At 54.6% G+C, this 26,887-nt stretch overlaps 12 protein-coding genes across 12 annotated transcripts; 5 read left to right on the plus strand and 7 right to left on the minus strand.

Annotated features, from left to right (window-relative positions):
- Positions 1-311: 311 nt before the first annotated feature.
- Positions 312-5,988, plus strand: LAESUDRAFT_754633 (uncharacterized protein; the record flags this gene model as incomplete). The annotated part of the gene is made up of 11 exons (XM_040911913.1): positions 312-1,314; positions 1,369-2,925; positions 2,980-3,349; positions 3,444-3,515; positions 3,594-3,676; positions 3,742-3,889; positions 4,002-4,093; positions 4,311-4,530; positions 4,703-4,752; positions 4,908-5,187; positions 5,472-5,988. The coding sequence occupies 11 exons, from the start codon at positions 312-314 to the stop codon at positions 5,986-5,988; spliced, it is 4,392 nt and encodes a 1,463-aa protein (XP_040769778.1).
- Positions 5,989-6,040: 52 nt separating this feature from the next.
- Positions 6,041-6,994, minus strand: LAESUDRAFT_167423 (uncharacterized protein). Its single transcript, XM_040901423.1, has one exon. It carries the CDS (start codon positions 6,742-6,744, stop codon positions 6,133-6,135), a length of 612 nt encoding a protein of 203 aa, XP_040769779.1. The 5' UTR covers positions 6,745-6,994; the 3' UTR covers positions 6,041-6,132.
- On the plus strand, positions 6,903-9,106 carry LAESUDRAFT_733964 (uncharacterized protein; the record flags this gene model as incomplete). The annotated part of the gene is made up of 3 exons (XM_040910466.1): positions 6,903-6,967; positions 7,121-8,405; positions 8,471-9,106. The coding sequence occupies 3 exons, from the start codon at positions 6,903-6,905 to the stop codon at positions 9,104-9,106; spliced, it is 1,986 nt and encodes a 661-aa protein (XP_040769780.1).
- Positions 9,107-12,593: 3,487 nt separating this feature from the next.
- LAESUDRAFT_740630 (S-adenosyl-L-methionine-dependent methyltransferase) lies at positions 12,594-13,921 on the plus strand. The gene is made up of 4 exons (XM_040911093.1): positions 12,594-13,034; positions 13,100-13,334; positions 13,401-13,498; positions 13,568-13,921. The coding sequence occupies exons 1-4, from the start codon at positions 12,798-12,800 to the stop codon at positions 13,817-13,819; spliced, it is 822 nt and encodes a 273-aa protein (XP_040769781.1). The 5' UTR covers positions 12,594-12,797; the 3' UTR covers positions 13,820-13,921.
- Positions 13,922-13,983: 62 nt separating this feature from the next.
- On the plus strand, positions 13,984-15,324 carry LAESUDRAFT_740631 (urease accessory protein UreG). Its single transcript, XM_040911094.1, has 6 exons — positions 13,984-14,226; positions 14,286-14,364; positions 14,426-14,496; positions 14,549-14,820; positions 14,882-14,950; positions 15,006-15,324. Exons 1-6 carry the CDS (start codon positions 14,070-14,072, stop codon positions 15,198-15,200), a joined length of 843 nt encoding a protein of 280 aa, XP_040769782.1. The 5' UTR covers positions 13,984-14,069; the 3' UTR covers positions 15,201-15,324.
- Positions 15,325-15,996: 672 nt separating this feature from the next.
- Positions 15,997-16,398, minus strand: LAESUDRAFT_641424 (uncharacterized protein; the record flags this gene model as incomplete). Its single annotated transcript, XM_040903659.1, has 2 exons — positions 15,997-16,162; positions 16,226-16,398. Coding segments are annotated over 2 exons (339 nt in total), but the record flags the coding sequence as incomplete, so codon positions are not given.
- A 1,318-nt stretch (positions 16,399-17,716) lies between these two features.
- LAESUDRAFT_167884 (uncharacterized protein) lies at positions 17,717-18,533 on the minus strand. Its single transcript, XM_040901425.1, has 3 exons — positions 18,525-18,533; positions 18,208-18,465; positions 17,717-18,149 (listed from the first exon to the last, which is right to left on the minus strand). The coding sequence occupies exons 2-3, from the start codon at positions 18,304-18,306 to the stop codon at positions 17,775-17,777; spliced, it is 474 nt and encodes a 157-aa protein (XP_040769784.1). The 5' UTR covers positions 18,307-18,465; positions 18,525-18,533; the 3' UTR covers positions 17,717-17,774.
- On the minus strand, positions 18,530-20,307 carry LAESUDRAFT_167814 (uncharacterized protein). The gene is made up of 9 exons (XM_040901424.1): positions 20,174-20,307; positions 20,068-20,122; positions 19,958-20,002; positions 19,867-19,907; positions 19,734-19,813; positions 19,422-19,676; positions 19,007-19,352; positions 18,780-18,943; positions 18,530-18,686 (listed from the first exon to the last, which is right to left on the minus strand). The coding sequence occupies exons 1-9, from the start codon at positions 20,272-20,274 to the stop codon at positions 18,658-18,660; spliced, it is 1,116 nt and encodes a 371-aa protein (XP_040769785.1). The 5' UTR covers positions 20,275-20,307; the 3' UTR covers positions 18,530-18,657.
- Positions 20,308-22,315: 2,008 nt separating this feature from the next.
- On the minus strand, positions 22,316-22,818 carry LAESUDRAFT_720104 (uncharacterized protein). Its single transcript, XM_040907754.1, has 2 exons — positions 22,741-22,818; positions 22,316-22,684 (listed from the first exon to the last, which is right to left on the minus strand). Exons 1-2 carry the CDS (start codon positions 22,748-22,750, stop codon positions 22,473-22,475), a joined length of 222 nt encoding a protein of 73 aa, XP_040769786.1. The 5' UTR covers positions 22,751-22,818; the 3' UTR covers positions 22,316-22,472.
- Positions 22,819-23,849: 1,031 nt separating this feature from the next.
- LAESUDRAFT_733968 (uncharacterized protein) lies at positions 23,850-24,368 on the minus strand (the record flags this gene model as incomplete). The annotated part of the gene is made up of 5 exons (XM_040910467.1): positions 23,850-23,940; positions 23,999-24,025; positions 24,070-24,131; positions 24,216-24,256; positions 24,341-24,368. The coding sequence occupies 5 exons, from the start codon at positions 24,366-24,368 to the stop codon at positions 23,850-23,852; spliced, it is 249 nt and encodes an 82-aa protein (XP_040769787.1).
- An 887-nt stretch (positions 24,369-25,255) lies between these two features.
- LAESUDRAFT_641955 (glycoside hydrolase family 28 protein) lies at positions 25,256-25,625 on the plus strand (the record flags this gene model as incomplete). Its single annotated transcript, XM_040903703.1, has 3 exons — positions 25,256-25,316; positions 25,370-25,536; positions 25,599-25,625. Coding segments are annotated over 3 exons (255 nt in total), but the record flags the coding sequence as incomplete, so codon positions are not given.
- A 99-nt stretch (positions 25,626-25,724) lies between these two features.
- On the minus strand, positions 25,725-26,783 carry LAESUDRAFT_720109 (heme oxygenase-like protein; the record flags this gene model as incomplete). The annotated part of the gene is made up of 5 exons (XM_040907755.1): positions 26,529-26,783; positions 26,265-26,487; positions 26,097-26,208; positions 25,898-25,989; positions 25,725-25,774 (listed from the first exon to the last, which is right to left on the minus strand). Exons 1-5 carry the CDS (start codon positions 26,748-26,750, stop codon positions 25,725-25,727), a joined length of 699 nt encoding a protein of 232 aa, XP_040769789.1. The 5' UTR covers positions 26,751-26,783.
- Between the last annotated feature and the right edge of the window lie 104 nt (positions 26,784-26,887).

Here is a 26,887-nt window from a genome sequence, read left to right on the forward strand (position 1 = left end):
GCACGGGAATTGCTCCTGAAATATGTTCGAGAACCGCATGAGAGCTCGGCGAACAGAATGCAATGCACGAGGATGGCCAGACGGTTGCAAGGGCCCTGTACGTGGTGGCTGAGGCCTTGATTTATTTGTGCAAGCCAAACAAACACGGACCCATAATCAATCAACAACCCCCCGCGGTCACGTGGACTACGCGAGACCGCGTCTCACCAGCGTCTAACTGGTGTTTCGCGCGTCGTCGTGCTCAACTGTGCTCCTGAATCCATCCTCGCTTAGCTTCTCTACTTTCTTATCTCATTATATTGCTCATTGGCATGTTTGCAAGACCAGCTTGGCAAACCGACGAACTCGCGGACGAATGGGTTAACCAGGACGACGAACCTTCATCCCGTGGCCAATCCTCCTCTGACCTTTCCCTTACTCAGCCCTTGGAATCTGTTATTGTGCAACATGGAGACTTGAATTATGGTTCTATCCATGTACGTGGGACATTCCTGGTGAAAGATGACGTCCCTGCCACTCCGTTCCTACAGCGGATGCCTGGTCGCCAGCAGCCCTCAAGCAACAATCTCTTCAGCCCCCATCCTCTGGAGAGAATGTTCGAGTCGCCACCCACAACATCACATGACAGGACTGCATCCCCTCCGCCCAGAGCCATCGTACCTGGGGTCGCGGTTACCCTATCGAAAGCCTGCATGCCTACCCAAGACGATATTGTTGCGATTCGGGCAGAAGACGAGGTACAACGCGATTTAGCAAATCCCTATGCCATGCGCGGCATTCCGGGATCTACAGATTTTCCCTTCACATTCGAAGCACAGCTGCCCAGGTCGTCTGCTGGTGCTGGCGACCAAGACGGAGCACATCGCGACTCAGTGCTGCCTCATATATCAACGACGGGTACGGCGCCTACACATATGGATCCTCCTCTTCGCTTGTTCCAATTCAACTATGACACATATACGCGTGATCACCTCTCTGCGATAGTGGACTCCATAGCTGTCAACACTCCTTCGGGTGGCAGTGACACTGCAAATTATGGAGACACGACTTCTCCGTCTGCATCCTCGCTTGCGCCTGACTCTAGTCCGTTGTGCTTACGCAGTGCAAAGCGCATTAAGCTGAGCTCTTCAACCGGCTTTCAGAGCCGTGGCGATAGAGCAGCGCTGATCTTGAGGCCGCCACTGCAGAGAAGAAAATTCAAGGGTGAGCCAAGGTTGCTGATGGCCACGGCAAAGAAGGCGACACCTATGTCCACGATGGCCACAATCGGAACCACCCGATCCTCTGCGTCAAGGTCAACACTGACTCCTCACAGTAAGCATACATGTTGCCCTGTATCTGACTCTTGCACTAAGAAATGAGCTACAGTTCGACGATCTGCTTTCCGGAGTTCACCGCTCAGGCATCCCCCGGTGACCTTCGCCGAAGCTCCCTCAAAGGGTATCTTCCCCGCAGTCGATTACAGAGCACAGGCAGCCGATCTGATGGCGCAAATTCGGAATGATATCAAACGACCTAGACGCCCATCAATGGATGACAGCTCGCTACGTGTCCAGGTCGATGGTGATAGTGATTCGTCGCTCAAAGTGCCATCTGGGCGCACATCACTTTTTGCGAATGCTCCTTCAAATACCGAGTGTGTGAATGAGGCAAACGTGCAACCGCTATGTACTCACGGTTTAGCCCGCTCGTCCAACGCCACTGATCCAGGCAATCGGGCACTCACGGAGAGAATATTCAAACTGTCTCTCGACCCCCGGAAGTTGGACCAATTCTCCGGGCCATCCGCTGGCGTTGCGGTGATAATAGCGGACGCTACTCCTCCCACTGCCGAGAATAGTCACGGGCATGAGCATAATCCCACCCTCCTTGCTCCCCCCGGTATCGCCGCTGTCCAGTCTTCTCCCTTTACCCGTTCTGGTAAAATTCAGGACCTGACCCGTTTCGTCTCATCGAGCACGGCCTCCGGTACAACTCTCACGACGGGAAGCACGGGGTCTTTCGTTAAGCATCCAGGGCCGAAGCAGATCACGCGCATAACCCCAGAAGATGTCCCTACTCTGCCCGACAGGGTGGGTAGGATGGTTTTTGATAAGGCCAGTATGCGATGGGTGAAGGCAGCCACGGACACCCCAGGAGGAGGGGACCTCGATAATGCTAATGGAAAGAGCGAATACGAAAGCGAAGACCCATTCCATGACATCGAGAGTATACGAGACGAGCGGGAGTCAAGTCGACGCAGCCATGAATCTGCGACTTCACTCGGGCGACAACAACGACGATATGATGAACGGACGCGGGAGGAACTTGACGCTCATGATGACGGAGCGGGACTGACGTTGTTCGTCTTTGACATTCCCGCTACAGATGTCATACCACATAACAACAGGAAATACCCCGAGGATATGTCGGCAATCACAGACTCTGAAGACGACCTAGACGATGGTCTCGGCGATGCAGGTCATTCGGCTGCAATTGAAGACAGCTCAGATGATTCTTTCGACGGAGGACAGAGGCTTGAAGAACATGCAACCATACCAGCATCACAGACTTCTCCTCCTGAACCTCTCATCCCGCCGCAATCGAGCGTTCCTCGCCAGGCAGCATCCCCTTTCCTGACCCCTGCTGCGCGTCAACCGACGAAAAGCAGCAGCGTAGCCCCCGCGTCTGCTCTCAAGGACCCACAAAAATTCTGCACTCCGGCACTGCAGCAAGCGCCCCGGCGCTCGGTCAGCTTCTCTGATGGAAAGAGGGACGGCCCGATAATAGGACTTGGACGGAATGCTCCCGCCCCTGATGGACCCGGAGCAGAAGCAGAAGACGGTAGTCCCTTGGCCGCGGGGACGAGCCGCAGATCATCCGTTCTAGTGCCATCTGCAAGGTCGAAGCGCATCGCCGAGATGCTTGGCGATCTCGGAGAACCCGGTGAGTAGGATGCATTTCTTCACATGATGTTTACGCACGTTGACAGATTGGTAGAGGAATCGCCGCTGAGAACGAGCAACTCTGCACGACCAGTTGTTGACGAGCGGCAACAACACACGGCGCCCGATCCCAGCGGCAATGAAATAGAGATTGCTACTGGTACTCCGAACTCTGACATCCCGCGAAGAGTCTTCTCCCGCCCGCAGCCTGTACAGAGCGCCTCGACCAGCGCGGCCGCACACAGAACCTTCCTCACCGAGTGCTCATTCGGAGTCGCGCACGACCGCCTCGTGCAAGTCATCACTGATGTGCAGCCGTTCGAGCCGCACTGGGAGAACCTGACTTCCATTGACCTGTCACGGGTGAATCTGGACAGTGTCGCAAGGCTCAAGGAATTTTTGCCCCGATTGGATTCGCTGTCCCTGTAAGTTGGTCATGACTAATTCTCGGCGGTCATCTTGACATGACGTGCCTGAGTCGACCCCGCTGCTTGTGCTAACGTACGTGTGATACTCCAGTAACAGCAACCACCTCTCTTGGCTCAGCGGCATTCCGGACACGGTGCGCTCGCTGTCAGTTGCGTCGAACCTGTATGTGCACCGCTTTCCGAGTCATATTCCGATATTGACTCTCATATTCGGAATCGGCTAACATGACTATCTACTCAGACTGACCAGTCTTACGTCCTTCGGGCACCTACCCAACCTCTCACACCTTGACATCAGCCACAACCAGATTGACTCCCTCCGGCGTAAGCCATCATTCATTCCTTCCACTCTATGGGAAAGGATCGCTAAGCTGTCCGGCTGAAACCAGAGCTTGAATGCCTGCGACACCTGCGCGAGCTCCGCGCAGACGGCAATAGGATCGTCGATATTGACGGATTGCAGCAGATGGACGGCCTTGCCAAGCTAAGCCTCCAAGACAACGCCATTCGCAGTATTGATCTGCGGCAGTACCGCTGGTGAGTCCTCACGCAGCTTACCTTAGCGCCCCCCAAGGGCCGGCGGTGTATCGTCGAACCTCTCAGGAGCAAATCAAAAAGGCTGACATCTGACATCTGTCCTGCCTGACAGGACTCGGCTAGAGATGTTGAATCTCAGCCACAACAGGCTCGCCAGCGTGGTGGGCCTCGCATCATTGTCAGCGCTTGTGGCGCTCAACCTAGGTAAGTACGTCACGTTCTCATCACCGGGAAGGAAGCGTGCCCTCGGACATGCTTCCTTCGTAATGTTCTCTGTGTGCATCAGAAGATTGGTCCTCCCCGAGGCCTGTAATCCGATATGTGTGCATCGGGCACGCCCGACGCGCGCCGACGCCCTCGCTTACTGTGTCTGTTGACTCGCATCGCGCTCAATGCTGACTCGCATTTACATCGCTCGCAGATAACAATTTGCTGGAGGAGCTGGACCCTGATGGCCCGCTCACTCGCCTCAGGCTTCTGCGTATGAGTGGGAACCGCCTCACGCAACTGAATGCATCTGCCTTCCTGCATCTTCGCACGCTCTATGCCGACAACAACGCGCTCGGGGCGATCAGCCACCTGGGCCGCCTGACCAGGCTCGAAAGCCTCTCCGTGCGGAATCAAGGCGGCAGGACCGGACTGTGAGTGGCCATCGTTCCATTCCGTTCGTTCATTAGTCCTTTGTTGGCGATCGCATCCGGCTTGGTAGTGCGTTCGGGGTTTCCGCCGGACATGCGCACCTTGCCGGACGCTGCTTCGCGCTGATGGACGAGCAAGAAGTGCTGATGATGGATATGATGGTTTCGGGATCAGGACCTTATCCATCCGGGAAATCCGCGACGTCAAGCGCCTCTATCTCTCTGGTGAGTCCCGCGTTCATCCGTCCGTCCATTCATTCGCGGAATCGTGCCTCGTCCCTCTACCCCTGTCTCGTCCTTCTGCCCTGCACTCAATCACCGCAACAATGCTGGTCCATCGGCGACACCGGACACCGCACGCACTGACCGACGGCCTGCAGGAAATGCTCTGAAACCCGGCTTCATCTCAGAGCCGTGCTACAACCTTCTCTATCTCGAGCTCGCCGCGTGCCGCCTTACGGCGCTTCCCTCGGACTTGGCGCGCGTGATACCCAACGTGCGTGTGCTCAACCTCAATTACAATTTCCTCGAGGACGTGCGTCCGCTCGCGGGACTGCTCCGCCTGCGCAAACTCACCATCATCGGCTCACGGCTCAAGAGTGCACGCCAGCTCGTAAAGGCACTCAAAGGGATGACGGACATCGAGATGCTCGATTTCAGGTACGCTATTCGCTTCGCAGAATCGCGAATGAAACTTCACCGCCGCTCCGGGGGTTTGATAGCCCCGTAAGATTGGCGAGCCACCAGCCCGCCGCCGCCTCCGCCGGGGCGACGCCTTCGTGGCTGCGCACAGCATGCATGCAATGTCGCAGCATCGGGCTACTGCCGGGGGGCCACCGTGCGCCAAGGCTGTGGAGATGTCTCTTCCTTCCCATTCCATTTCCATTTGCGTGTGACTGAATGTGCCCATCGGATTGCTGACCGCGACACTCCGTGTGCTACAGGATGAATCCGTGCACGCTTGGGTGGTACCTGCCTCTCCTCATTCGGGACGTGCCTGGTGCCCTGCAGCCCTCCGACGCCGCCGGCGGAGGACCTGCATCCCGCGAGGATGGGGCATGGACACATGCTAGGCCCAGCCGGAATGGGCACAAGGCCAGGGACAGCAGCCCATCTGCTTCTCCCTCGAGGGGCGCCAGTGTAAGTGTACCTACGCCGGGGGCGAGCGCCAGTGTGTGGAAGGACCTGGACGCGAAGTTTCGTCGGGATTTGCCGGACGAGGCGTATGTGGGCCGGCTTGCGTATCGCGGGCTTGTGATGCGGGCGTGCCCCGCGATCCGCGTGCTCGACGGGGTGGAGATTTCGAGGAAGGAGAGGGAGAAGGCAGAGCAGGTGCTCAAGGGTGCGGTGGGGATGGCGAGGCGGCCAGGGGAGGGAGCGGGAGGAGGTGGGCGCGCAGGTGGAGGCGAGGGCGGCATAAGCTCGATTGGAGAGCGAGAGGCTGCGTTCCATGCGTTCTGACAAACCAGCAGAGTCTGCGCGCTCGAGATTGGCTTTTGCATTGTCCGCGATTGCCGGTGAAGAAGATTTGCAGGATCTGTGCGCCGGGAATAAGGTCTGCGCCTGGATTTGCGCATCGCTGCGAATACCATGTAGAGTTTTGTATCAGGTTTCGGTGATGGACACGGTCTGTCTGGGGTACAGAACCAGTGCCTGGTCAGTCGGCGGCAGTCTGCTAGGAGCTAAGCTAGCCCTGAGTGGGAGCATCTGATGATGGGGCTGATGATCATGATACGTGGGTGAAGAGATCAAGGGCACAGGCAGCACAGGCATCGGTACTGCCCAGTCAATGTGAGCGGGGCGGCGTAGGCGTGGGTTAATACGGTTGATGAGTACAAGGGCGCGAGGCGCACGGCGGCGAGTAGGGTGGCAACGAGTAGAATCAGCAAGCACAGCAATGATCGTGGAGGCTGATTGTCTCGCCCGCGGCGGCGGAGAATCCGAGCTGGCCGGGGGCCACTGGGAACGGTGCCTGGGTGGACAATATGTCCTTATGGGGTGAAACGCGCGCGGACTGCGGCCGGGGAGCGGCGAGATGGCCGGAGACGGAGGCAATCTGAGATGAAGACGGTCATTAAGAGCAGCCCGTTCGGTCGAATTTTGAGCGAGATCCGGGCAAGATGGGTGATTTATTAGACGCAATGCGGTTGCACAGCTTGCAGCGTACCTTGGGACGACTGCTATTCGCCCGCGATGGGAACCGAGCGCCGTCGCCATTGGCCCCGCTGAGCACAAGAACAACTTCCCAGGCGTGAGCGAATGTCGGCTTCCCTCCGTGGCCTACTTCCCTTAAATACTCCTCCTCCCTCCATTCGCTACTCTACGCTCCCCGCCCCCCTCCTCCTCGCCCTCCCCCGCCCCCGACGCCGGCTCTCATGATTGACACTCCCCCGCCCCAGCCCCTCAACTCGTACAACGTCGCCCAGCTGCAGTACGCGCTGTGAGTCCCTCCTTCCTTCTTAGTTCCTCCTGTCACACCTGTCAATGTCCATCGACACGCTCCCTGTCTGGCACCCGAGATCTGCGCGTCTCCTGCCTGATCCTCTTTATATTCGCCCGCTGTCGCCCGCAGCTCCGCTAACCTTTCCTCCAGCAGCGAAGACGGCAAGACCCCCGGGATCGACTCTTTGACTTCTGACGTCCACGTCGTCGACTACTTGTCCTTGTCGGCGTCTCCCGCCCTCGTGTCAGTCCACCCTCCGTTCACCCTTCCCCCGATGTGCTCACCCCTCTACAGTCACGCACAGGAGCAGGAGCTGGACTACGCCTCGCGCCGCATGTCAAGTTCTGCGACTTCGGACAGCAGCCTTCAGTCTCGTCCAGAGAAGCACGCTCTCTCGCCCTCCAACTCGCCTCTACCCAAGAAGGTACCTATCTCCGCTCTTCCTCGAACCTCCGCTGACGCGCGCCACCAGCCATCCCTCGATCACGAAGAGCGCGCAGACATTGACGGCGCCCGCGTCCAGCTCCCATCAATCGCCTCAGCCTTCCAGGATCGCCCCGACCTCCGCCGCGCATCTCTCCCCGCACTATACCCCGACAACGCTAGCCGCGTCCGCCTTCCCCACCCCACCCACCGCCCCACCCAGTCTTCCGGCTTCGTAGACTACCAGTTCCCCACCCCGGACGACAAGTTCGCCACACGCCCTCGCCTCCCCGCCGACACCCAGCTCGGCCTCTACAACCCGGTCGGTGACTACGCGACCCTCCCCAGCACGCAGGTCCCCCAGTCGGGTAACACATCCTTCGGCTTTCACCCGGGTGACTATCCCCGTTCATCTGGACTGCCATCTTCGTACTCGTCCGAATCGGACAGCTGGGCGTCTGGAATCATCCGTCCCAACTCGACGCCAAGCAACGTCGCCGGAGCGCCTGGAAGTGGCCTCAAATACGACGAGACCCTACGCCACTCGTCCCTGGGCGGCCCCGTCTGTCAGCAGCAGCTCTACGGGGGTGTCACGCGCATTTCCGGACAGCACGGCGGAGCAACTGACCGCGGCACTCGCCAGTCGGGCACCGTTAAGAACGAAAGCGAGCAGTGGAACTTCCCCAGCAACGACTTCAGCATGGCCAGCCCCTCGTCGTACCCTCCTACCCCGTCGACGTCGGCTGCTGGCATGGCACCGTCCTCGTCCGCACCCTCGATCCCAGTCTCATCGTCCCCGTCACGCTCGCCACAGACGCCTGCGTCCGCGTCATCCACTCTCGTCGAGCGTCCGCCGCGAAAGCGGGGCAAGCTGCCGAAGCCCGTCACCGACTTCCTCAAGGACTGGTTGCACCGGCACTCGGATCACCCCTATCCTTCAGAGGAGGAGAAAAAGCAATTGTGCAATGCCACCGGGCTCAGTATGAGTCAGGTGTCCAACTGGATGATCAATGTTAGTGCCTGTTCTTCTCTATGCAGTCCATTAACCGCGATCTGATGCCGTTCGCGCGTATCTAGGCACGTCGCCGCATTCTTGCCCCTGCGCACCGCGCGGCAGCAGGCCCTACGACCACCACGCCCTTCTCGTCACGCCCTGGCGGCGCACAAGGCCCGTCCTCCGTACTCGACTCCGGGCGCCGCGCGTCGATGCCCACCGACAGCCTGCAGCTCTATTACCCCATGTCGCTGCAGTCACTTGGCGACCCGCACCTGCCTTCGTCGACGCGCCAGATGGTGAGCATGACACGCAGCATGAGCAGCAGCCACGCGACCGCGGGCAACCTCTCCGCCGCAGGGCACCACGGGCACGGCGGGTCGCCATATGCGCTCGACGCACCGTATTCGGGTGCGCGCATGGGCTACGGCAGCGGTGCGGGAGCTGGCGCATCGCTACACCCGTCGGGCTCGGGGTACCTCGGCATGGCGCTCAACGCGCCACCACCGCCGTCATTCCTCGGTTCGCAGGCTCACGGCTCGATGTATGCGCAGGGCCATGCGTCGCAAGGCGCATACATGCACAGCCCGCAGAGCGGCGGACGCATGCTCACGCCGCAGGATGACGCGCAGGGGCAGCCACAGTCGCGGTATACGTTCCCGGACCATTCGGCATCGCCGCAGCCGGGCTCGAGCTCGGGGTACGCGACGCCGCAATGATCAAAACGTGTGTGTAGCTGCTGCTGCCGCCGCCGTGCGGGCGGGCGCTGCTGCACGATCACAAGACGTAATAATTCTCCGCGCAATCTCACACCGTGGACTGCCGCCTGATTCGGCTCGCACGCAGAACCTAGACTACCACATTTGCAGTTAATTGCCCTTGGGGCGCGCCTGATCAAGCTCATTCATCATCTTGGAACCATCACTTATCTCGGCCGTCTCTCGCTCGCTTGTCGTCCCTGTCCTTGTACCCGTGTCGTGTTGTCTCGCTGTGTTTGTCGTCTGCGTTGTCTCTGTTCTCCATATTTAATCCGCACGCCCCTGCCTTGTCCTGTCCGTCCCTGTCCTTGCCCCATTCTTGGTCGTTTCTGGTGTGTCGCATCGCATAGCATAGGTCACGCACGCTCCCAGGCCCCGGACTCTCTCATGATGCATTGTGCCTTGCCTCGCCTGTGTGTAACGTAACATAACGTAAACTATTGTACCCACTAGTAGTTAGACTCATTGCCTCAGCGTCTGTGCAGTACATACGCAATGAGTATTCATTGTAGTAACGCATATGCCCTCATTCGTCTGTAGCCGCGGGCGAGGTGATAGGGGAAAAGATGGAATAAGTAATGCGATGGGTGCATCCATTCCTCGCACCTGGAAAATTTGCATTCATTTATCGCAATGCAGCGAGGGCCGACGCGCGTGCCCACCCTCGACCACACGCCGTGCGCAATGGATCGGGGAGAAGTGATGCAATTCTTATTCCTATTCCGATGGAACTTTGCGCCGGCTCCGCGCTTCCCTTGCAAGATGCTCCCAGTCTGTCGCGGCGTCTGATCGTACCGTGGGGGTTCCCCGCCCGTGGGCACGCTCGCCCGCTGAGATGCATTTACCCCCTCCCCCCGTACCTTCCCACCCGCCGGCTAGATGACGAGGTAGGCCGCCCGGTGAATTCACACTCGCACCCACGCATGAATAGCCCGCGATGTAAAATCAAACTATACATTCGCCGCTTCGCGTACTGTCATCCCGCGATGGGGTATAGAGCGTAAAGCGAAGTATGAGCACACGGTGCTCGTTAAGCTTAAGCTCGTCCCCGGGTGAGCGCGTCTGCGAGGACCCTCAGCGACGCGATGGGCTAGAAGCGGCGACCTACTCGCCAGACGGTCAATAGTGTCGGTGCGTCAAAGTACCGATAGAATTCGCTGAGGGGAGCCCTGCCACCTGGCCTGCTTGGCTCGTGCGTGCGCGCGTGAGTTGCCCGAGTCGTCATGCGCAGCATAAGTCCGCCGGCTGTAATGATTCTCAGCGCGGCCTACCCCGGTCAATTTGCGCAGGAAGCACGCTGACACGCTAGCTCCTCGAGGGCTTGCTTCTTTGTCAGTTTCTGCCACTGTCGAACGCGGCGATCTTGATTCCATTTTACTTATCAGCTGCCCAGTGCTTTAGTGTGCTCTTGGGACCCCCGGTAAACCGCTCTGGGGGCGCTGCAGCCTCACAACCAACAGCGAAGAGCTTGCGAGGTGATGCTCATGTCCAAGGTTCGTGAGATTCCCCGTGCGAGTGCGGTCCGTGCGGGGAAGAAGACGACGAGCCGCGAGAGATTGTGACGAGGGGAGGCAGTCACGAGGCGTGACGGCGAAGAGTTTTGTGACGCCGTTCGGTTCCGAGCATCGCGGATGTGAAATGTCCGGCGCTGGGCCGCCGGGCGAGCGTCGATGGGCCGGCGATTCGGGCGGAAGTAAATTTGGCATCCACAAGGGGAAATGCGCGGCCACTGCCGTGTAATGCTTGGTGAACCGTAAGCGAGCCCGTGTCCAAGGACTTGGAACGCTGGATAATCAGAACGCGTTCCTCGAGTCAGCAATATATCGTTTGTGGTCTCCGATCATGATGGAGTTCTGCAACGATGAACCTGTGATTCATGTGGACGCGGCAATCAGTGCGATATGATGCCAGAAATGCTAGGGCCGCACCTCGATTAGTCTTGGTCTGAGCTGGAGACTGGAGACGGAGCGCACAGCGCATCGCATTTCCGAATCGTTCGCACAGCCAGTGGGTCTGCGAGTGCCTGGGCGGAGTTAAGAGTCAGCGGCCGCGAAACCTCGGATCTCACCCACTGCAATCCGCATCTGACCTGCGCGCAAGTGCGGCCGTGGCTCTCCTTCTACTCAACGAGGACATGGCTGCCCGGTACCCATATCCCGAATATGACGAGCGGCATCGTCATCAGCGCATCCGTGCAATTGGAAGCGTGTCCTGATGCTGATGCTGATTCTGATCGTGCAGGGCAGATTGTGTAGCTCCTCGAGGAGGCGCACCGCATGCACGCTAGGCACAGCTTGTCTGGACATCGGGCGCACGATCTCGCGTCGCCCGTGCGGTGCGATGCGCCCCTCCCGTGCGGCGTGCGAGGCTACCCGGCCGAAGCAGGCCGCTAAATGAACCGTCAGCACAGCGTCCGGGTCGAAAGGGATAAATATAGACTCGAGGTGCATCGATGTGTGGGGTGTGCTCTGAGCTTTCGGCTAATATGTTGCCAACGCGATAGATTCTGATGAATAGAGAAGATGATGAACACAGGCAATGAGTATCATCTGCCAGCTGCACGGTGCCGACTCCACCGATTTCTCATGCAGTGTGGAATGCAACGATTAAGCGAACACGCAGATTGCCAGGTCTCTTGTAAGTACTTGCGCCTCGCGGCTCTCACGCGTCGGTGAGTAGGAAGTTTCCTGAGAAAATCGGCTGCTGTTTCTGGAGGATGGACATATACAACTGTCGACGCGTATTCTGGTGGCGCATCAGTTGATTAGCGAGTCAGATATGCATGGAAGGTGAGTTACTCGACAAGCACCGCCGAGACGGACAACACAGCAGCTGTCGCAATGCATAAGAAATCATGGCAGGAACAATTATGTGTATATGCACCGGTTACGACATTTTCTTGTACTCATGGGAGCTGTACAATGGTTGCGAAGTGACCTTGCGACCATTTATGTCTTCGAAGGCATACCCCTGTTGTCTTGTTAGCAGGGGAAATACAATGAACTTAATGAACAACTGACCGCCCGGTTTGTCGAGTTTTACGCAATAACGACAGAGGCTGCGGAAGGCTCAAAAGTTTCGACAGAAGATAAGGACTGCGCAGCGAGAAGAAGCAACGTAGCGTAATGAGATCATTTACGTCCAAGCTCCGTGTTTGCGCCCGATATGAATTGTTGAGGTTGCTGGGCTTTCCGCTGTACGCCGCCGAGGGGGAAAATCCTTGTTATTTGCCAAGTAGCGTGATGACAGAAAACATTCCACGACCCTACACGATGGCTGTGCGCCTCGTGGCATAGTTGAGAACCACTCTGTGTGAGCGCACAACCGCACCACCGTTGTCGGGTGACCGACGCAATCGTGGCAGGTCGAACCTGCGTTAGACGCCGGGCGCCCGAGCCGTCCATGATCGAAATTAGCGCACTGTGGCACCATGTTCTCCTTCCTTCCCAAACGGCTGCTTGCAGATGTCCAGTCGAGTCACGTCTGTAATTGTCGATGCTCAGCTTGAAGGCTCGTCGACATCGCCGTTGAGCCATCCAAACTTCCTAGCCTGAGTTACACTCGACGAATCCCTCTAGTTCGGTGCATTCGGAGACGCGTCGTCTGCATTCTGGAAGGGGCTTCTACTCGCTCGCCATCGCAAGCATTAATCATGGCGCCCTCGGATCCTGCCAGGAAAACGGATACGTGGTCGGCGTCCACGTACAACGATACCGCATCCTTTGTCTACTCGCAAGAGTACACGTTTCCTGTGCTACAGCTGCTCGACGCGAAGCCCGGAGAGAAGATTATCGACTTTGGGTGCGGGAGCGGAGAGCTGACGCTGAAGATCCAAGAGCATGTCGGCGATGCAGGATTGGCAGTTGGGTTTGACAATAGCCAGAGCATGGTGCGCATCGCGGTACGATTGCAGCGTGGTGCATGCTAACATCTACGCGCGACGCCGCACCGCAGATCGACAAATGCAAAGCCAACGGCCTGCAGAATGCATTCGTCGGCGACGCACAGGATCTCCACGTCCCAGAAGAGTTGGAAGCATACGCTCAAGGCGGGTTCGATGCTGTGTTCTCGAATGCCGCGCTGCACTGGTGCAAACGCGACCCGAGGGGTGTCCTGGACAGCGCCAGGCGGCTGCTCAGGCCTGGCGGACGATTTATTGCCGAGATGGGTGGTTTTCTGAACTGCATCGGTACGTGGAATCACGATGCTTGCGATACATACGGAGGGCCTTGGCTGATTGACTGACTCCATGTAGGCGTTCGGACGGCGCTTCACCAGGTGCTCCGTACTCGAGGATACAACCCAGTCGAGCTGGATCCGTGGTATTTCCCTTCTACTGAAGGTTACCAGTCTGTCAGTGTAGCCAGATTGTTCATCCGCATCGCATAAAATTTCTGATATCCTCCGGCTTCTCCTCTACAGTTGTTGGAATCCTGTGGATTCGAAGTCAAGACCATATCCCTCCTTCCACGCGTGACGCGTCTGCCTGGCCCATTGATGGACTGGCTGCGTCTGTTTGCCCGCCCATACTTCATGGCAGGTATGAGCGATCAGGAGGCGGAGGAGATCATGTTGGCTACGCAGGATGTGTGTAGTGTTGACTGCAGAGATTCTCAGGGAAGGTGGACGATGATGTACATGAGACTGAGAGTTGCTGCTACTATACAAGCCTGAATATAGTGACCCACGCGGATAGCTCCCTTACGCATGACGGCAGAAACTATCGCGGACGGCTGTAACAGTAATACTACGCTTATCTTATCAGATAGAACCAGCACTGAAGTACTGATAGACGCGTCCACCGTCTCGGCGAATGTCGATCAATGCTCTGAGATACGCGATATCATGCGCATTTGCCGGGGGCACCACTCACACGGTGCTAGCAGTGGACTCGCCTCTCCTGAGACAACATTAAGCTGGAAAGATGAAGAACGAGACGGTACAGTTCATCAATAACTTCTCAGCCTCTGCGAATGGCCAGCCTTTGGTCACCCATTCTCACGATGGCGGTGGCGGCGCTTCGCACAGCCATGGCCCAGGACTCGAGCACGGTCATACCCACGAACATCTCGAGCATCCAGGTGTGTATCCCTCGGACACATAGATGTTCCTTCGATCTTCTGAGAAGCACTTCATACAGGCAGATATGCTGAGCGCGATATGCCCGATTATGCTTCGCGGAACTTTGAGGAACGTGGATTCACGATTGGTATTGGCGGGTAATGTCAATCAACTTTCGCCCGTGTGTCCGTGCTGATGCCTCGGTGTGCATCGCAACAGACCTGTCGGCTCAGGAAAGACAGCCCTGACCCTTGCTCTGTGCAAGCGGCTGCGGCAGAGTTACAACATCGGTTCGTCTAGAGAAATCTCTGCATCCTCTGCTTCCTGACGTTTCGCGTTTAGCTACTGTCACGAACGACATCTTCACTCGCGAAGATCAGGAATTTCTGATCAAGAACAAGGCGCTTCCACCTTCGCGGATCCTCGCCATCGAGACCGGAGGATGTCCTCACGCGGCGATCCGTGAGGACATCAGCGCAAACATGGGCGCGCTCGAGACTCTGCAGGCCAAGTACAACTGCCAGATGCTCTTCGTCGAGAGCGGCGGAGACAACTTGGCTGCTAACTACTCTCGAGAGCTTGCAGACTATATCATCTACGTGATCGATGTCTCCGTAAGCACTAATCAAATCATGTCTGCGTGCGGTGTATACTCAGTCAAGTTGACAATGATAGGGAGGAGACAAGATCCCACGCAAGGGAGGACCGGGGATATCTCAGTCAGACCTTCTCGTGATTAACAAGGTATGCAGATGCTTGCTCCACCCATTGTCTGTCGACACTGAACACTGGTTGGTAGATCGATCTTGCGCCGTTCGTCAACGCATCTCTCGAAGTCATGGATCGTGACTCAAAACTGATGAGAGGAGATGGGCCTACCGTGTTCACCAGCATCAAGGAAGAAAAAGGCATAGACGATGTCGTCGGTCTGATTATGGCCGCTTGGAGGGCCGCAGGCAGCCCCGGCACTCCTGGCTCGGTCGGCGATATATGACAGTCGACCGCCGGTGTCGTATCTGTATTTATGGGTTAAGATAACGCAGGTGCTCTAGACATTGTCATTGTCTTATGTCTTCATTTTGTTGTGATGAATGGGAATGAACTAGCTGAGAATTCCTAACGACGAGCACCATTGTGGGCGTTCAACTTCTTTCCAAATCTCAGAAGGCTCGACGCCATGATCGCCTTGTGTTTTATTTCCGTAGCCAAGGGGGGAGGAAATTAGGATCCAGCGAGCAACGGAATTCAATTCAATCCCTACTTGGAACGATAACGCTAATTGCGAGAGAGGTGTTGAGGATCTGATGGATACTACGTCGCAAAGCCTAGCTCACCTTGTGTTATCCTCTCATTATGAGAGATTCTAATGCCTTTGGGGTTCGTATCGTTTCGGGTGAGCGTTCAACGTGGCATTCTCATCGTCCCCAGCCATTTTGAATGATCTTCCGAGGTGATCCAGCCACCAAGTTCAATATTCCGATGTTCGACTTGATATTGTACATCTACATAAGCATTGACTTGATCACTAATACGATGAAAAGGGCAGAACGGATGATTAGAGAGGATTGTATAGTGTTTGGACCGAGGAGGGTAGACCTTGCAACGGTCTTCGGATTTATGCTGATTCGTGCTCAGCACGAAGCAGACCAGTTGCCCAACGGGCGATGGAACAATGACACTTTGGCAACCTTGACAGGAGACATAGCTCGACATAAGACAATATCTGCATGGTTCATATGACGATTGATAGATCGGTCATGGCCACCAATTCATCATCTCGCACACACGCTTCAAGCATAACCGGTCGCACCCGACACAACGCCAAAGGCGGGCCCTCCCTTGCCAAATAATTTGTGGAGGTCAGCTGCGAGCTCATCGGGTCGCTCGTAAGCGGCAAAGCGACCCCCGCCGTCGTGATCGGACTCAAAAACGACATTTCCTATTGCCCGTGTCCACCTGGCGAGAGCCGAAATGAGCATCATATCATAGACGGCCACTCACGCTCGGAGGTGCACTCACGCTTTGGGTACCACCATCACGTCTTTCGAGAAGAATGAGGTACCGAGTGGGATTGGACTCCACTTTGCCTCTGACATGGGCATATCTCCATTCTTCGCCGTCTCGAGGTAGATCCTGATGGATGCAGCTGGACCTGCTCTTGAGAACCAATATATAGAGATCCACGTCAAAACTGTGGTGATGTTCAGAGACACTTGTGGATTTACGGGAGCATAGATCAACGACTGGTTCAGAGCCTCATCAAGCTCACCAATCAGAACACTACAGATATCGCGCGTTTAACGACGCTATCTGCCATTTGCATGATTCAGCAACTTACATTTGGTCGCCTACTCGTTCGAGGATGGAAGGCGCTTTGGCATATGCAGGTAGACTCTGGCTGTCCACACGCGGTTCGGATTCATCACGCCCAATCTCTCCTGAGACAAGACACATCACTCATGATATCCATTACGACACGCTCGCGACCTGCCATATAACACATCGTGTAAACAGGCTGAATGTGAGCATTCATTCTACTCACTGTCTTGTCATACACTGGATGACCAGAACAACATCTCACAGACATGCGTCTGCAGAATCTCGACTTGCTTTGAAACACTCAATCATTATCTACCCACCCACCGGTTCGCACTGCTCTCGAAAGCTATCTGTCATCAAATGCTCCAGTCGTGCTCAAATGCATGCCTTTTCAGCAAAGCCAACATAGCGCAAGCATACGATGTGCTAAGCAGAAGGAAAAAATGTAGACACTGGAACACAGCGTTCAATACCCTTCAGTAGTATGTCGACACAAGTATTTGGGACAGAGCGGTAACCGCGGTAGTAAAGGTACAAATCAAGCTGTTGAAGAGGCCATTTACCGTGGCGCTTACCCTCGCTCAGTGCATGCATCATGCTACACGGTCATGTGATGTAAATAAACTCACGGTATCCAGAAAGCCCACTACATTTGTAACGATTGTATGGCACATTGTAGCCAGCTGACGCTGTCGGCACCAGGGGAGCAATGCCACCACCCAGTTTCAATGCGATCTTGGGTATGACTAAGCATCACGAACCAAGATAGTCGGCCAAGACAGCACTTATGGGTAACAAGAAAAGAGGCGGACGCGAATATGATGTTTCTCATTTTTGCGGCAAATCATAGCTAAGTCAGTTCAGAAATTCTGTCTCACCTTGTAATGCCTTGATGATGGCATATCGACGTACTGGCCAGTGGCGATGCAGAGTCGATGTAATTAACATGGCAGGCCATGCTGTGCTCCCAGTAACGCCATCATGATACGGCGGCACCAGCCGGCACACAATAGGTATATATTATGTGCTTTCTTGATGCAATATTTTCCAGCTCTTTCTTTCCTCCAGAGCCCCATCGAAGTACGGGTGCTAGCTGGTGAGCAGGTTGCACTGATTTCACAAATCGTTCACTGATTGTCTTGTACTAATACTTCTTCCTTCGATGCCATTTCTCGTCAACGATTTTGGTACGCTCACGACCTAACAATAGCTTGTATAATCGTGATACGCTCGTCTGTTGCTATCGCCGTCACTCTCGCCGTCGCCGCTGCCACATCATTTGCGGTTCCGACGTCCCCCCCAAAGAACAGCTGTGCCTGGACATGCTGAAGTATTTCCAGCGACGACATTGCGATAAGTTCTCGAGCACTTCAGTAAGCTCTGCTTCCACCAATATCGTAAGATATGTCGACTGACACTGGACAGGTATCGCCGTGCGACAAATGAATTCGACAGCATCTTCGCCCGTTCGAATTACGACGACCACAGGTAGGCCGCCAGACTCGCACACTCTAGTCGCTTTTGTTGCCTTGACATTAAAGCTTGCCCCGGAGTCGCTTCGGCTTCGATACACTGGCCGACGATCGGCCCGGGTCACGCGGCAAACGATCCCCGGTTCGTGATCCTACCATCAATGCGGGATTAAGTGAGCATCATGATATGCCCTCCGCTCGTGATCCTACCATCCATGCGGGACAACACGTTTGAGCCAGTGATCGACCGCAAGTCTGGACTGAACATCCCCGCATGCCATCTTGATCATGCAGCCTGCCGCAGGCCATTCCTGGATGAGCTGGAATGAATTTAAAAAAAGAAGCTACGAGGCCCGCCCGCTGACCTCGACGACTAGACGGGAGGATGAGCCGATCGTGCTGGATCGATGATCACATTCTTCATATGTACAATTCGCAAGCAGGGCAAATACAATGTCTTCATTCGAACTGCAGCCAAGAACGCACTTGAGATGTATGAACACACGAGAGTCAAGGATGCCGATTACCTGGTATAATGTGACCGGTGTATATAAATAGGATATCTCATAGCAGGACTTGCGTGTATCTCGTAGCAGGATTTGCGGGTATCTCGTAGCAGGACTTGCGTGTATCTCATAGCAGGACTTGCATTGCAAAGGATCAGAGAAAAGAGTCATAGTCCACTCGTTCTTCAAAATGCATGATCAGCCCATTCTTGCTGTACCGCAACGTGGGGATCAACCTTTTAGAAGAGATGATCGCAAAAAGGCTTTATGACTTACCATAGGTATGGAAGTAGGCATGGTTCGCGCTTTGAGGCGTCCATCCATCAGAAGATATGCTGGAGCAGGATTCTTGGCTCAACGTCGACACAGGAGACATGACTCCCCTCTCCACCGAAGCGGGGCTTGGGGCATACTCCACTGCAAGACTCGAATTCCCGCTCCTACGAAGTGCAGTGATCAGCGATGCGGCTGACGTGCCATAGTGAGGACAAGTTGGGACATACCGAATTATCGCATCGAGCTCGATCATATGTGCAAGTACGAGACATTCTTGTTGGTCATGGTCACCCGACGCATGTTGGAGCAACTGGGAAGTCGTATGGAGGTGGGTCATGAACGCGGCAAGAGGTCGAACAAAGGTCGGGTTCGTCAAGCAGGAGCAAGTAGAGGACGGGACCTCAGAGTCGAGAGAGATACGCGGAGAGCCGTAAAAATCGGCAGATTGCTCGTCATCTGGATCTTCATGTGCACCAGAACGATAATATTCCGCGTACGTTTCGGGGGAGTCGCCGGAAGAAGGGTGGAAGTACGCAGTGGAGTCAGTGGGATAATGAGATCGCTGGGGGTATTCTTCCTGCGGGTTGGTACCATACGCATGCGATATCATACTCTGAGCCTCTTGAAAGTTTGGTGACCCACTTGACGAAGGGCCCGGAAGGCTGTACAGGTAATTCTGCACTGAGTCGGCACCTGGCTCCTCCTTGACCATGGAAGAGATGTAGGAGAGTTCCGCAGCGCGATGGCTTCCTTGGGCTGGCGCCGTCGCTTTAAATCTCTCGATTCCTGCAAGGTCCTGGGACTGATAATGGTTGTCTGACTTCGTGCGAGAATGCCGGTTTTCGTGGGCATCTCCTCCACGGTAGCCAGTCTCCGCCCACCGCGGATGAGGCTTTCCTGAATTTATAATGAGCAACGAGGAAATAATCTATGCAGCTAGCGAGATGGACTTACCTCGCATCTCTCGAAGTACGCTTTCGAGCTCAGCAATGCGATTTCTCAACCGAGTAATCTCGTTGATGTTTGGATCATCTCTAACTTGATATTTGACCCAGGCGGAATATACATAAAATACTTAGGAGCGTACCTCAGTGCAGGATCATCAATTTCGTAAACGCAAAGCCCCGTCTGGGGGAGAAAGTTCACTCTGGATGACGTCACAAGAAAAATCCAATTACCAATCCTAGTTGGATGCACCTCGAGCACGGTCGTTTGCGGTCACACTGGTCGTGATGCGGTACCGTCAGATCTCAAAGAGGGACCAATAAAGGTTAGGAAATCCACTCGCCTTGCGTTTCGACGTATGACAGTTGAAGCAAGACTGAGTGGGTCTGTTCCTTGGCCTGTGCGAATATCATTCTCTGGCTCGGCCAAGCACTGAAAGCACAACTCACCTTCGACGATGATCTACGTCAGGACTCAAGCTCTGCTCCATGCCAGTGACCATATCTTCACGCTGCGGAGACGAGGCCTGAGGAATCACGGCAGGATTCATAGTGTGAGGGCCCCTGTCTGTGGATCAGGCATGGGATGATGCGTACTTATAGGACCTCAGAGCGCTATAAGACCGGGCTCGGGACGTCCGTCCCTTCGAGCCATGTCGCCGATCAACCGTTCCAAAAGACTTCAAACTCATATAAGATGATCCCACGAGGGAAATAGGCTTGTGCCCAGACATATCTGGATCGTCTAAGCCGTACACGTCAAGCCATGCCGAGCACAGAAGCCAGTTCGTGCTGATTACTCCCTGACACTTTGGGGTGATACTTCGCGACGGGTCGCCACAGACCCGGGAGGGAGTTCACGATCCGCGAAGGTCTTAAGCCCGATCATTAGAGCTTGCTGACGGCGCTGTTTATAAGACATTTGAAAGGCACCGTTGCCATCGGAGGATGAACCTTGGATTCTTCAAACGGTCGCATACTCTGACATCATAACGCAATGCGCGAGGGCCTCGGTGGCAGAGTTTGACTATCGTTTAACGGCCAGGACAGAAGCACAACTACACGTGTGCATACGTGCGAGAAATCAACAGGATGGAGCTGCACTATCGCCGGGAGCAATGGTGTCCGGATACGATAGGTCGATGGCGATTGGAGGTCGGAGGGTCGGGCAAGACAGGTCCAGCCGGTCCATGGGGTGCCGAGGCGTGGATACTCCTGTCCATAAATTAACGGCACAGATTGAGCCGGGGTAGCAGCCAAATTTGCATAGATTGAAAGAAGCTAAAACCTGACTCACGAGCATTACCACTTCCTTGCCAAAGCACCGTCTCTGCTCTCCCATTGTGACGGCGCATTCCGTTTACAAATTACAGGAACCTATCAGAAGGAGACGCGACCAACGATCACTATTCAGCCGTTCAATCTCGCGAACAAGTCGGGTTAATCAGTCAACTGACGGTTCCATGAGGCTGGAAGCGACCCTGGGCCCAGTTTCCTCCCAAAAATGCTCTAGCATGGGTCCATTATTGATCCTGGGTCAATAGAATTCTCGGGCATCCTGGACGAGCTATCGCAAGAAGCAGCTGCCTGCATTGTATCTTGGGCGTAGCAAAAGAACTGGGGGAGTCAAGAGCGACCACTCGTCAAGGGCCTCGATGCAGAGCTGAACTTGGTGGATTCTTGCGTGCTCCTGCCACAGACCAATCCGCATCCCATCATTCGAGTATCGTCGGCAATAGTGCGCGGAGTACACAATGCGGTACGCCAGTGAGAGCAGTCGAGGAGGTGGTAGGAGCCAATGTGCGAGGCCTGCTGTATATTGAGCAAGGCAGCGCATCCCGTGAAGCTGATAGGTGGGATCGCAAAGCAAAACGTGACCAAACCGCTCCAATCACCGTTTGATAAATTTGTAGACAGTCCTTGCCGCAAAATAATTCATTGAAACGGTGGTGATAGCGCTTCAGTGTGTTATCTAGTGAGACGACCGAATGTCTAGCTCACACATGCAATCTCGACGCGAGGAATTCTGTCCTGATCCGATGTTCATGCAGCTGCGCAATGCTCAACATCCCTCTCACGCCGCCTGTAGTCGTAAGAAAATGTCTTCTATTTCCTACCGAGACCCCATCGTCCAGTACAGCACATACAGAGATCGGTACGATGGTTTTATCCTCGAGCAATTTTGTGATGTCGAGCAATAATCTGCACGCTCGCGGGCGTGCACAGATCATCTGGTGACTTTATTTCTACAAATATCAAATATTTTGCAGTCCGGATGTGAGCCATACATCGGCTAATAGTTATAGATGTTGCTCAAGGCAGTTGCGGCTCAGCAGCCGGTACGGAGGCACTGAGCGTAAGGCCCAGGAGGCAACATCTGAAAACTGTCCTCCATCAGAAAACGAAGAGCATCTTTGACACCTTCGATTAAACCAAAGACATATCAATCTGCTTTGTGCGGCTCCGTGGTGCAGTGTAATGGCCGAGTATTCACGTGGAATCGGCACATCTTGTTATCTTTACTGATCGACAAGTCTTTGCCAAAGCTGAGTGAAAACACATAAGCGGCAGATGCCAATCAGTCCGTAACCTCAGTAAACCGCGGCGTGCTCACTGTGTGAGCACAGGTGGTCCATGCCACCCTAAAGACCCGATACAAAAAAGGCTGGCTTGTGGTACAATGGCACGGAAATACTAGCATCGACAATTATCGGTTCCACGCAATTCGCACGAGCCATCGGCAAAGTAGTCAAGAACTAAGCGTCAGTGGTATGGGATGCGCTCGGGAGCTTTCATGAAGCACGCGCCGAACACGTCGACCGTCGCAATCACACTTTGGGCGCGCTTGTGAGGACGAGGCTTTGCGGACTTCCATCAAATCGAGAAGCGAGGACACCGTCCCAGCATAAGTCGGCATGCCACTTAAACCCATTGACACTGATATCAGTATTCTGGCGGATGCTATCAGTACGAACTTATGCACAGCCCTCGTGTGTAGGAAATGCGATGCTCCTCACCTGTAGCCATCCGTTTATTTACATCCTGACGCTCTTCTCCTCTTGTTTTTCGTCCATACTTAGCATCTACAATTGAACATGCTAGCAGTTCGATGAGAGAGACCCCAAAAGGAAATACCTATGGGCTCAAACCTGCCATCAGATGCCTTCTTTGGTCAAACACGGCGATGGGACGAGGCACTGTCATACATAACCGGATATATAAGTAAAGTCATCTCTTCTGCCGACTCCACGGACGTGTTTTCCGTCAGTCCTAGAATGCATGAGCCTTTATATCAATTCAAAAAACGGATTAACTCGCGAGGAAGCCCGTTAATGAAAGGAAACTCCCCCGATCACTTGATCAGCCGTCTTCGAAAATGACCAGCAGCGTGGAATGCCGCATCGTTACAAGCGGACCCAGGGATTCCAGACACTGGAGCCCACCGTCCAACTTGCAGTCCGCACAAGTCCAATTCGGGGTTTGCTGATCCCTGTAAAATCTTGATGCGATCCGCGAGCCTCTGACACTCCGTGCAGCGCATGCTATGGAGATCTGGTACGCATGCCGTCCAATAACCAACAGATCCATCCGTACAACGTTGGGATGACCATGCATACGTCCGATCTGGAGCTGGAATGAAATGCTCGTGGCAACATCACGCATATAGACAGCACAAACTCCATGGAAAGTCAAAGATTGGCAGGACTTACCACTGGGGCTAGCGATAGAGTTTGGAGTAACCGCGAGGAAACGGCGAATACAGACCAACAAACGGCAAACCATCAACCCACTAGCTTTTCAAACGGTATATTGGCAACTTATCTGGTAAATGTCATGAGAGACGAAGGTGAAACACACAATCGTCTACTATACAACCCCGTCAAGCACCTGAATATGAGAGATTCCCCGCGCCACGGCACAGCGGGCGACTTCGACAAGACGGACTCCACCGCAACCGGTCATTGACAGTGCTACTATTTCGTGAACTGGTGATCCGGAAGAGCGTGATACGCTCTAATGACGCAAGTAGGACATCACGATGTCGGAGGACCATGAGGTGGGGCACAATGGCGCGACCCAATAGAGAGTGCCGCAAACTTCGCTTGCATGAGCTTTTGAAGTGCATTCAGTAGTGGACAGGCAGGATAGATTCCGCGCGAATGGTGGAGAGGTCGGCCGACTGGTCTAGGGCCTCATCAAGCTCGCCAATCAGAACACTGCAGATATCGCGCGTTTAAAGACGCTATCTGCCATTTGCATGATTCAGCAACTCACATTTGGTCGCCTTTGACAAGATACAGTCTTAGTGGATTAGTGGATTCTCTACTTCTTCCTCCATGCTATACACGCGTTCCTTTGAGTCCGACAGAACAACGTTAGCCTTTTGGTCATAACCGGCCATTACTCCCTGCGCGGCCGATGGATCAGGGTGATCAGAGGAGATGCAGTGCAATTAGATACCACAATTGAGTAGAGATCAGAGCACACATACCACAATTGCACGTCCATCTTGCAGAATGAGCAGAACGTGATCTGAAGGTCATACACAAGCATAGCGCACCTTCAGCAACTGGAAGCTGATGGCTCTTGAAAGTAGTTCAGACTGGAGTTACTCACGGTCAACGTAGCCTTGCGGGCTTGCCATCGTTGGCTGCGATGCGGGCGCGACGAGAACTCGAGTGACGACGGCGCTAGCGCGCGTCTTTCATGTGACCAATCTCATCCAGCCCGCCACAACAGAGGTCAACCCGAACCAAACCTGAACATCACATTCATGATCACCTTATAGCGGCCTATGTGTTTGTCCCGTACCGAACATCCTGTACTTGCGCACCTCCCGCTCGGAATAATGTTCGCGGAGATTGTGTCCGCTAAGAGGTCTCATGGCCGTGCCGCAGCTCGAGCATGAGAATCGGCTCACATCCGGGCCGTCTGGTAGCTTGTTCAGCCCCCCCACAAAACCAGCGGATTTGCGTCACACACCTGCACTTCAACGAGGTACGTGTCCGTGTGCCTAAGCGAAAGCCGCGAGGTGAATCGCATGACAGTCGGAGATGGGGACATCATACATAATTTCGCGCATTAGAGCTTCCGATGGATCCCGTGCGGCTTGGACGACATGATTTCATGCTCTTTCGTCCTGCTTTTTCTCACTACTGCAGCTGCTGCTTACGACAATGTCTGCACGGTTGTACCACTGGGAGGAGGTCGTGATGACCGTTCACCCCATCAACGAGGCATTTTCAGAGTGCGGGACAAAGTCAAATTGGCCTGGACAACTATTACAGTGTGAATATCCTATTGAGGAATGATTGGCTCCGACATCGAGCTCAGTGGCACAGATACGGCCAGGCAATGCAGAACGCTCGGCCTCGAGGCAAGAACATCACTTTGGACTTCTATGGTGAGAATGTGCGATTGTGCCAGCCTCACTCGATGCATTTATGATCTTCCCAGTCTATGAGGTTGACAATCCCATCATAATCGACCAAGTACGAGATCGTCTGTGATTTTTAGCACAACTTATGCTGATCGCAACCTGCTAGCGTTACATCACAGTATTCAAGCGACCTCTCGATCTCCGACGTCCACTGTTTGTATCCTTCCTCGCCGAGCTCTTGCGCCGCTTACAGACTCCACATGCAGATATTGATGTAACAGGGTTGTCGTCCGATGCGGAAGGTACGGTGGTCGTCGACATCGACTGCTCGCAGGAACGGGAGGACATCACTGCCACTGGCACGAATCTCACTTCTCAGTCTCCGGACGGCACTGCGATATACATCTGTACCAACGTGGCCACTGTAGACGAGGTGAGATGTGCGCTCTTTTCACCGTTAGGTCTTCATGTTGATGAACATGGGTCTTCTGCTAGCTCGACTTCAATTGTTTCGCTACGTAGTCCAGTTAAACAATGACTCGCCCTTTCGCTTGTCATTCGTGTTTGCTGTTCCAGCTCGGATTTGCATTTATGGACAAATTAACTTGCAATCGTACTCTCTCAAATTCTCGTCATCTGTGACCGACAAGTAACGGCGCTTCCAAGAGACTCTAATGTCATCCAGATTTGAGCAATGGTGCAGTATGTATGCATGTGTAGCTCCACGGAGAATCGGGTGTGGCTGGATCGCAATCGGGGAGCCTCTACCCAGGGATAATCTCCTCGGTCCCAACGTACGGGCCAGAATGCCTCCTCGATCTCGATCACGCGCGCCCATATGGACTCAGCACGCTGCCAAACTGTGGAGCCGGAAGAAATATCCAGGCTTTGAAAGGTTCAACTTGTAAAAAAAATACAGATGCATCGTTAAAGCACCCGGGATCGTAATGCACACCTATTCGCCAGATCGGCGAGGTCGTCGACAAATTCCACGAAATAGGGTTCGTCCAGTTTGAGACAAGAGCAGCCACCGCTGGTGTAGTGCCCCTTTCATGGGGGTGAGTGGACTTCAGGCACCCGACATACTTCCATGCGTCGAGGATACCTGGAGTCGCAGAAGCTCGTTGCAAAGCACACATGACAGCCATCAGAAGCCAACACGTACCCTCTCCATAGCCCATAAAAATACAAGACCATCTTCTATGCGGCCATGCGTACCTATATGCGCCATCTCCGCCGTGAAGTCCCTTGTCGCCTTCAGCTCCCTCCAACTGTCGGACTGCTGCGGTCCAAAAGCTTTGGCAGTCTCATCAAAGAACCCAACCTCCCGTCCTACATTTTGCAAGGCGTCGCTCAGGACTCGCACGATGCGCTGGTTACGTTGCTCCGCAGGCGAGTCTATGCGTCAAGTTACGAGAATGGCACCGCAGCGAGCAGCCAACCGATGAACGCAGGATATGCGTGTGCAGCATACGGGCGGTCCTGCGACAGATAAAGAGATGTTAGTTCATCCGGAAGATTGCCGTCGCCGGCAGCGGTGAGGAAAAGATGTTCAGTTGCAGCAGAATATGGACGCGGAGCTTGGAGCGAGAGCAGATGGGTCGTCAGAGGCTCGGTGGGCGAGATCGCAGAAGTCATGTTAGACATCGTCAGCAACGTTCACGGTGGCGATTAGAGTGGATCGCAGTCTTGAAGGATGGCGAGCTCAAGTGACTCTGATGATGACATAAGGACTTTAAAGTATTTGTTTGCATCAGTTAAGATTAGAGGCCAATAGCTTCGAC

Source organism: Laetiporus sulphureus, assembly GCF_001632365.1.
Source record: "Laetiporus sulphureus 93-53 unplaced genomic scaffold LAESUscaffold_2, whole genome shotgun sequence".
Taxonomy (NCBI): domain Eukaryota; kingdom Fungi; phylum Basidiomycota; class Agaricomycetes; order Polyporales; family Laetiporaceae; genus Laetiporus; species Laetiporus sulphureus.

Coding starts and splice junctions, on each gene's coding strand:
- LAESUDRAFT_167423 (XM_040901423.1), bottom strand. CDS start 6,744: ATGGCGACGGCGCTCGGTTCCCATCGCGGGCGAATAGCAGTCGTCCCA.
- LAESUDRAFT_167814 (XM_040901424.1), bottom strand. CDS start 20,274: ATGAATCCTGCCGTGATTCCTCAGGCCTCGTCTCCGCAGCGTGAAGAT. Junction 20,123..20,173: donor GACGTAGATCATCGTCGAAG/GTGAGTTGTGCT, acceptor ATATTCGCACAG/GCCAAGGAACAGACCCACTC. Junction 19,814..19,866: donor ATTGATGATCCTGCACTGAG/GTACGCTCCTAA, acceptor ATATCAAGTTAG/AGATGATCCAAACATCAACG.
- LAESUDRAFT_167884 (XM_040901425.1), bottom strand. CDS start 18,306: ATGGCCTGCGGCAGGCTGCATGATCAAGATGGCATGCGGGGATGTTCA. Junction 18,150..18,207: donor CGTGTTGTCCCGCATGGATG/GTAGGATCACGA, acceptor CATTGATGGTAG/GATCACGAACCGGGGATCGT.
- LAESUDRAFT_740631 (XM_040911094.1), top strand. CDS start 14,070: ATGAAGAACGAGACGGTACAGTTCATCAATAACTTCTCAGCCTCTGCG. Junction 14,497..14,548: donor GCGGCAGAGTTACAACATCG/GTTCGTCTAGAG, acceptor TTTCGCGTTTAG/CTACTGTCACGAACGACATC. Junction 14,821..14,881: donor TCTACGTGATCGATGTCTCC/GTAAGCACTAAT, acceptor TGACAATGATAG/GGAGGAGACAAGATCCCACG.
- LAESUDRAFT_740630 (XM_040911093.1), top strand. CDS start 12,798: ATGGCGCCCTCGGATCCTGCCAGGAAAACGGATACGTGGTCGGCGTCC. Junction 13,335..13,400: donor TGGTTTTCTGAACTGCATCG/GTACGTGGAATC, acceptor GACTCCATGTAG/GCGTTCGGACGGCGCTTCAC. Junction 13,499..13,567: donor CTACTGAAGGTTACCAGTCT/GTCAGTGTAGCC, acceptor TCTCCTCTACAG/TTGTTGGAATCCTGTGGATT.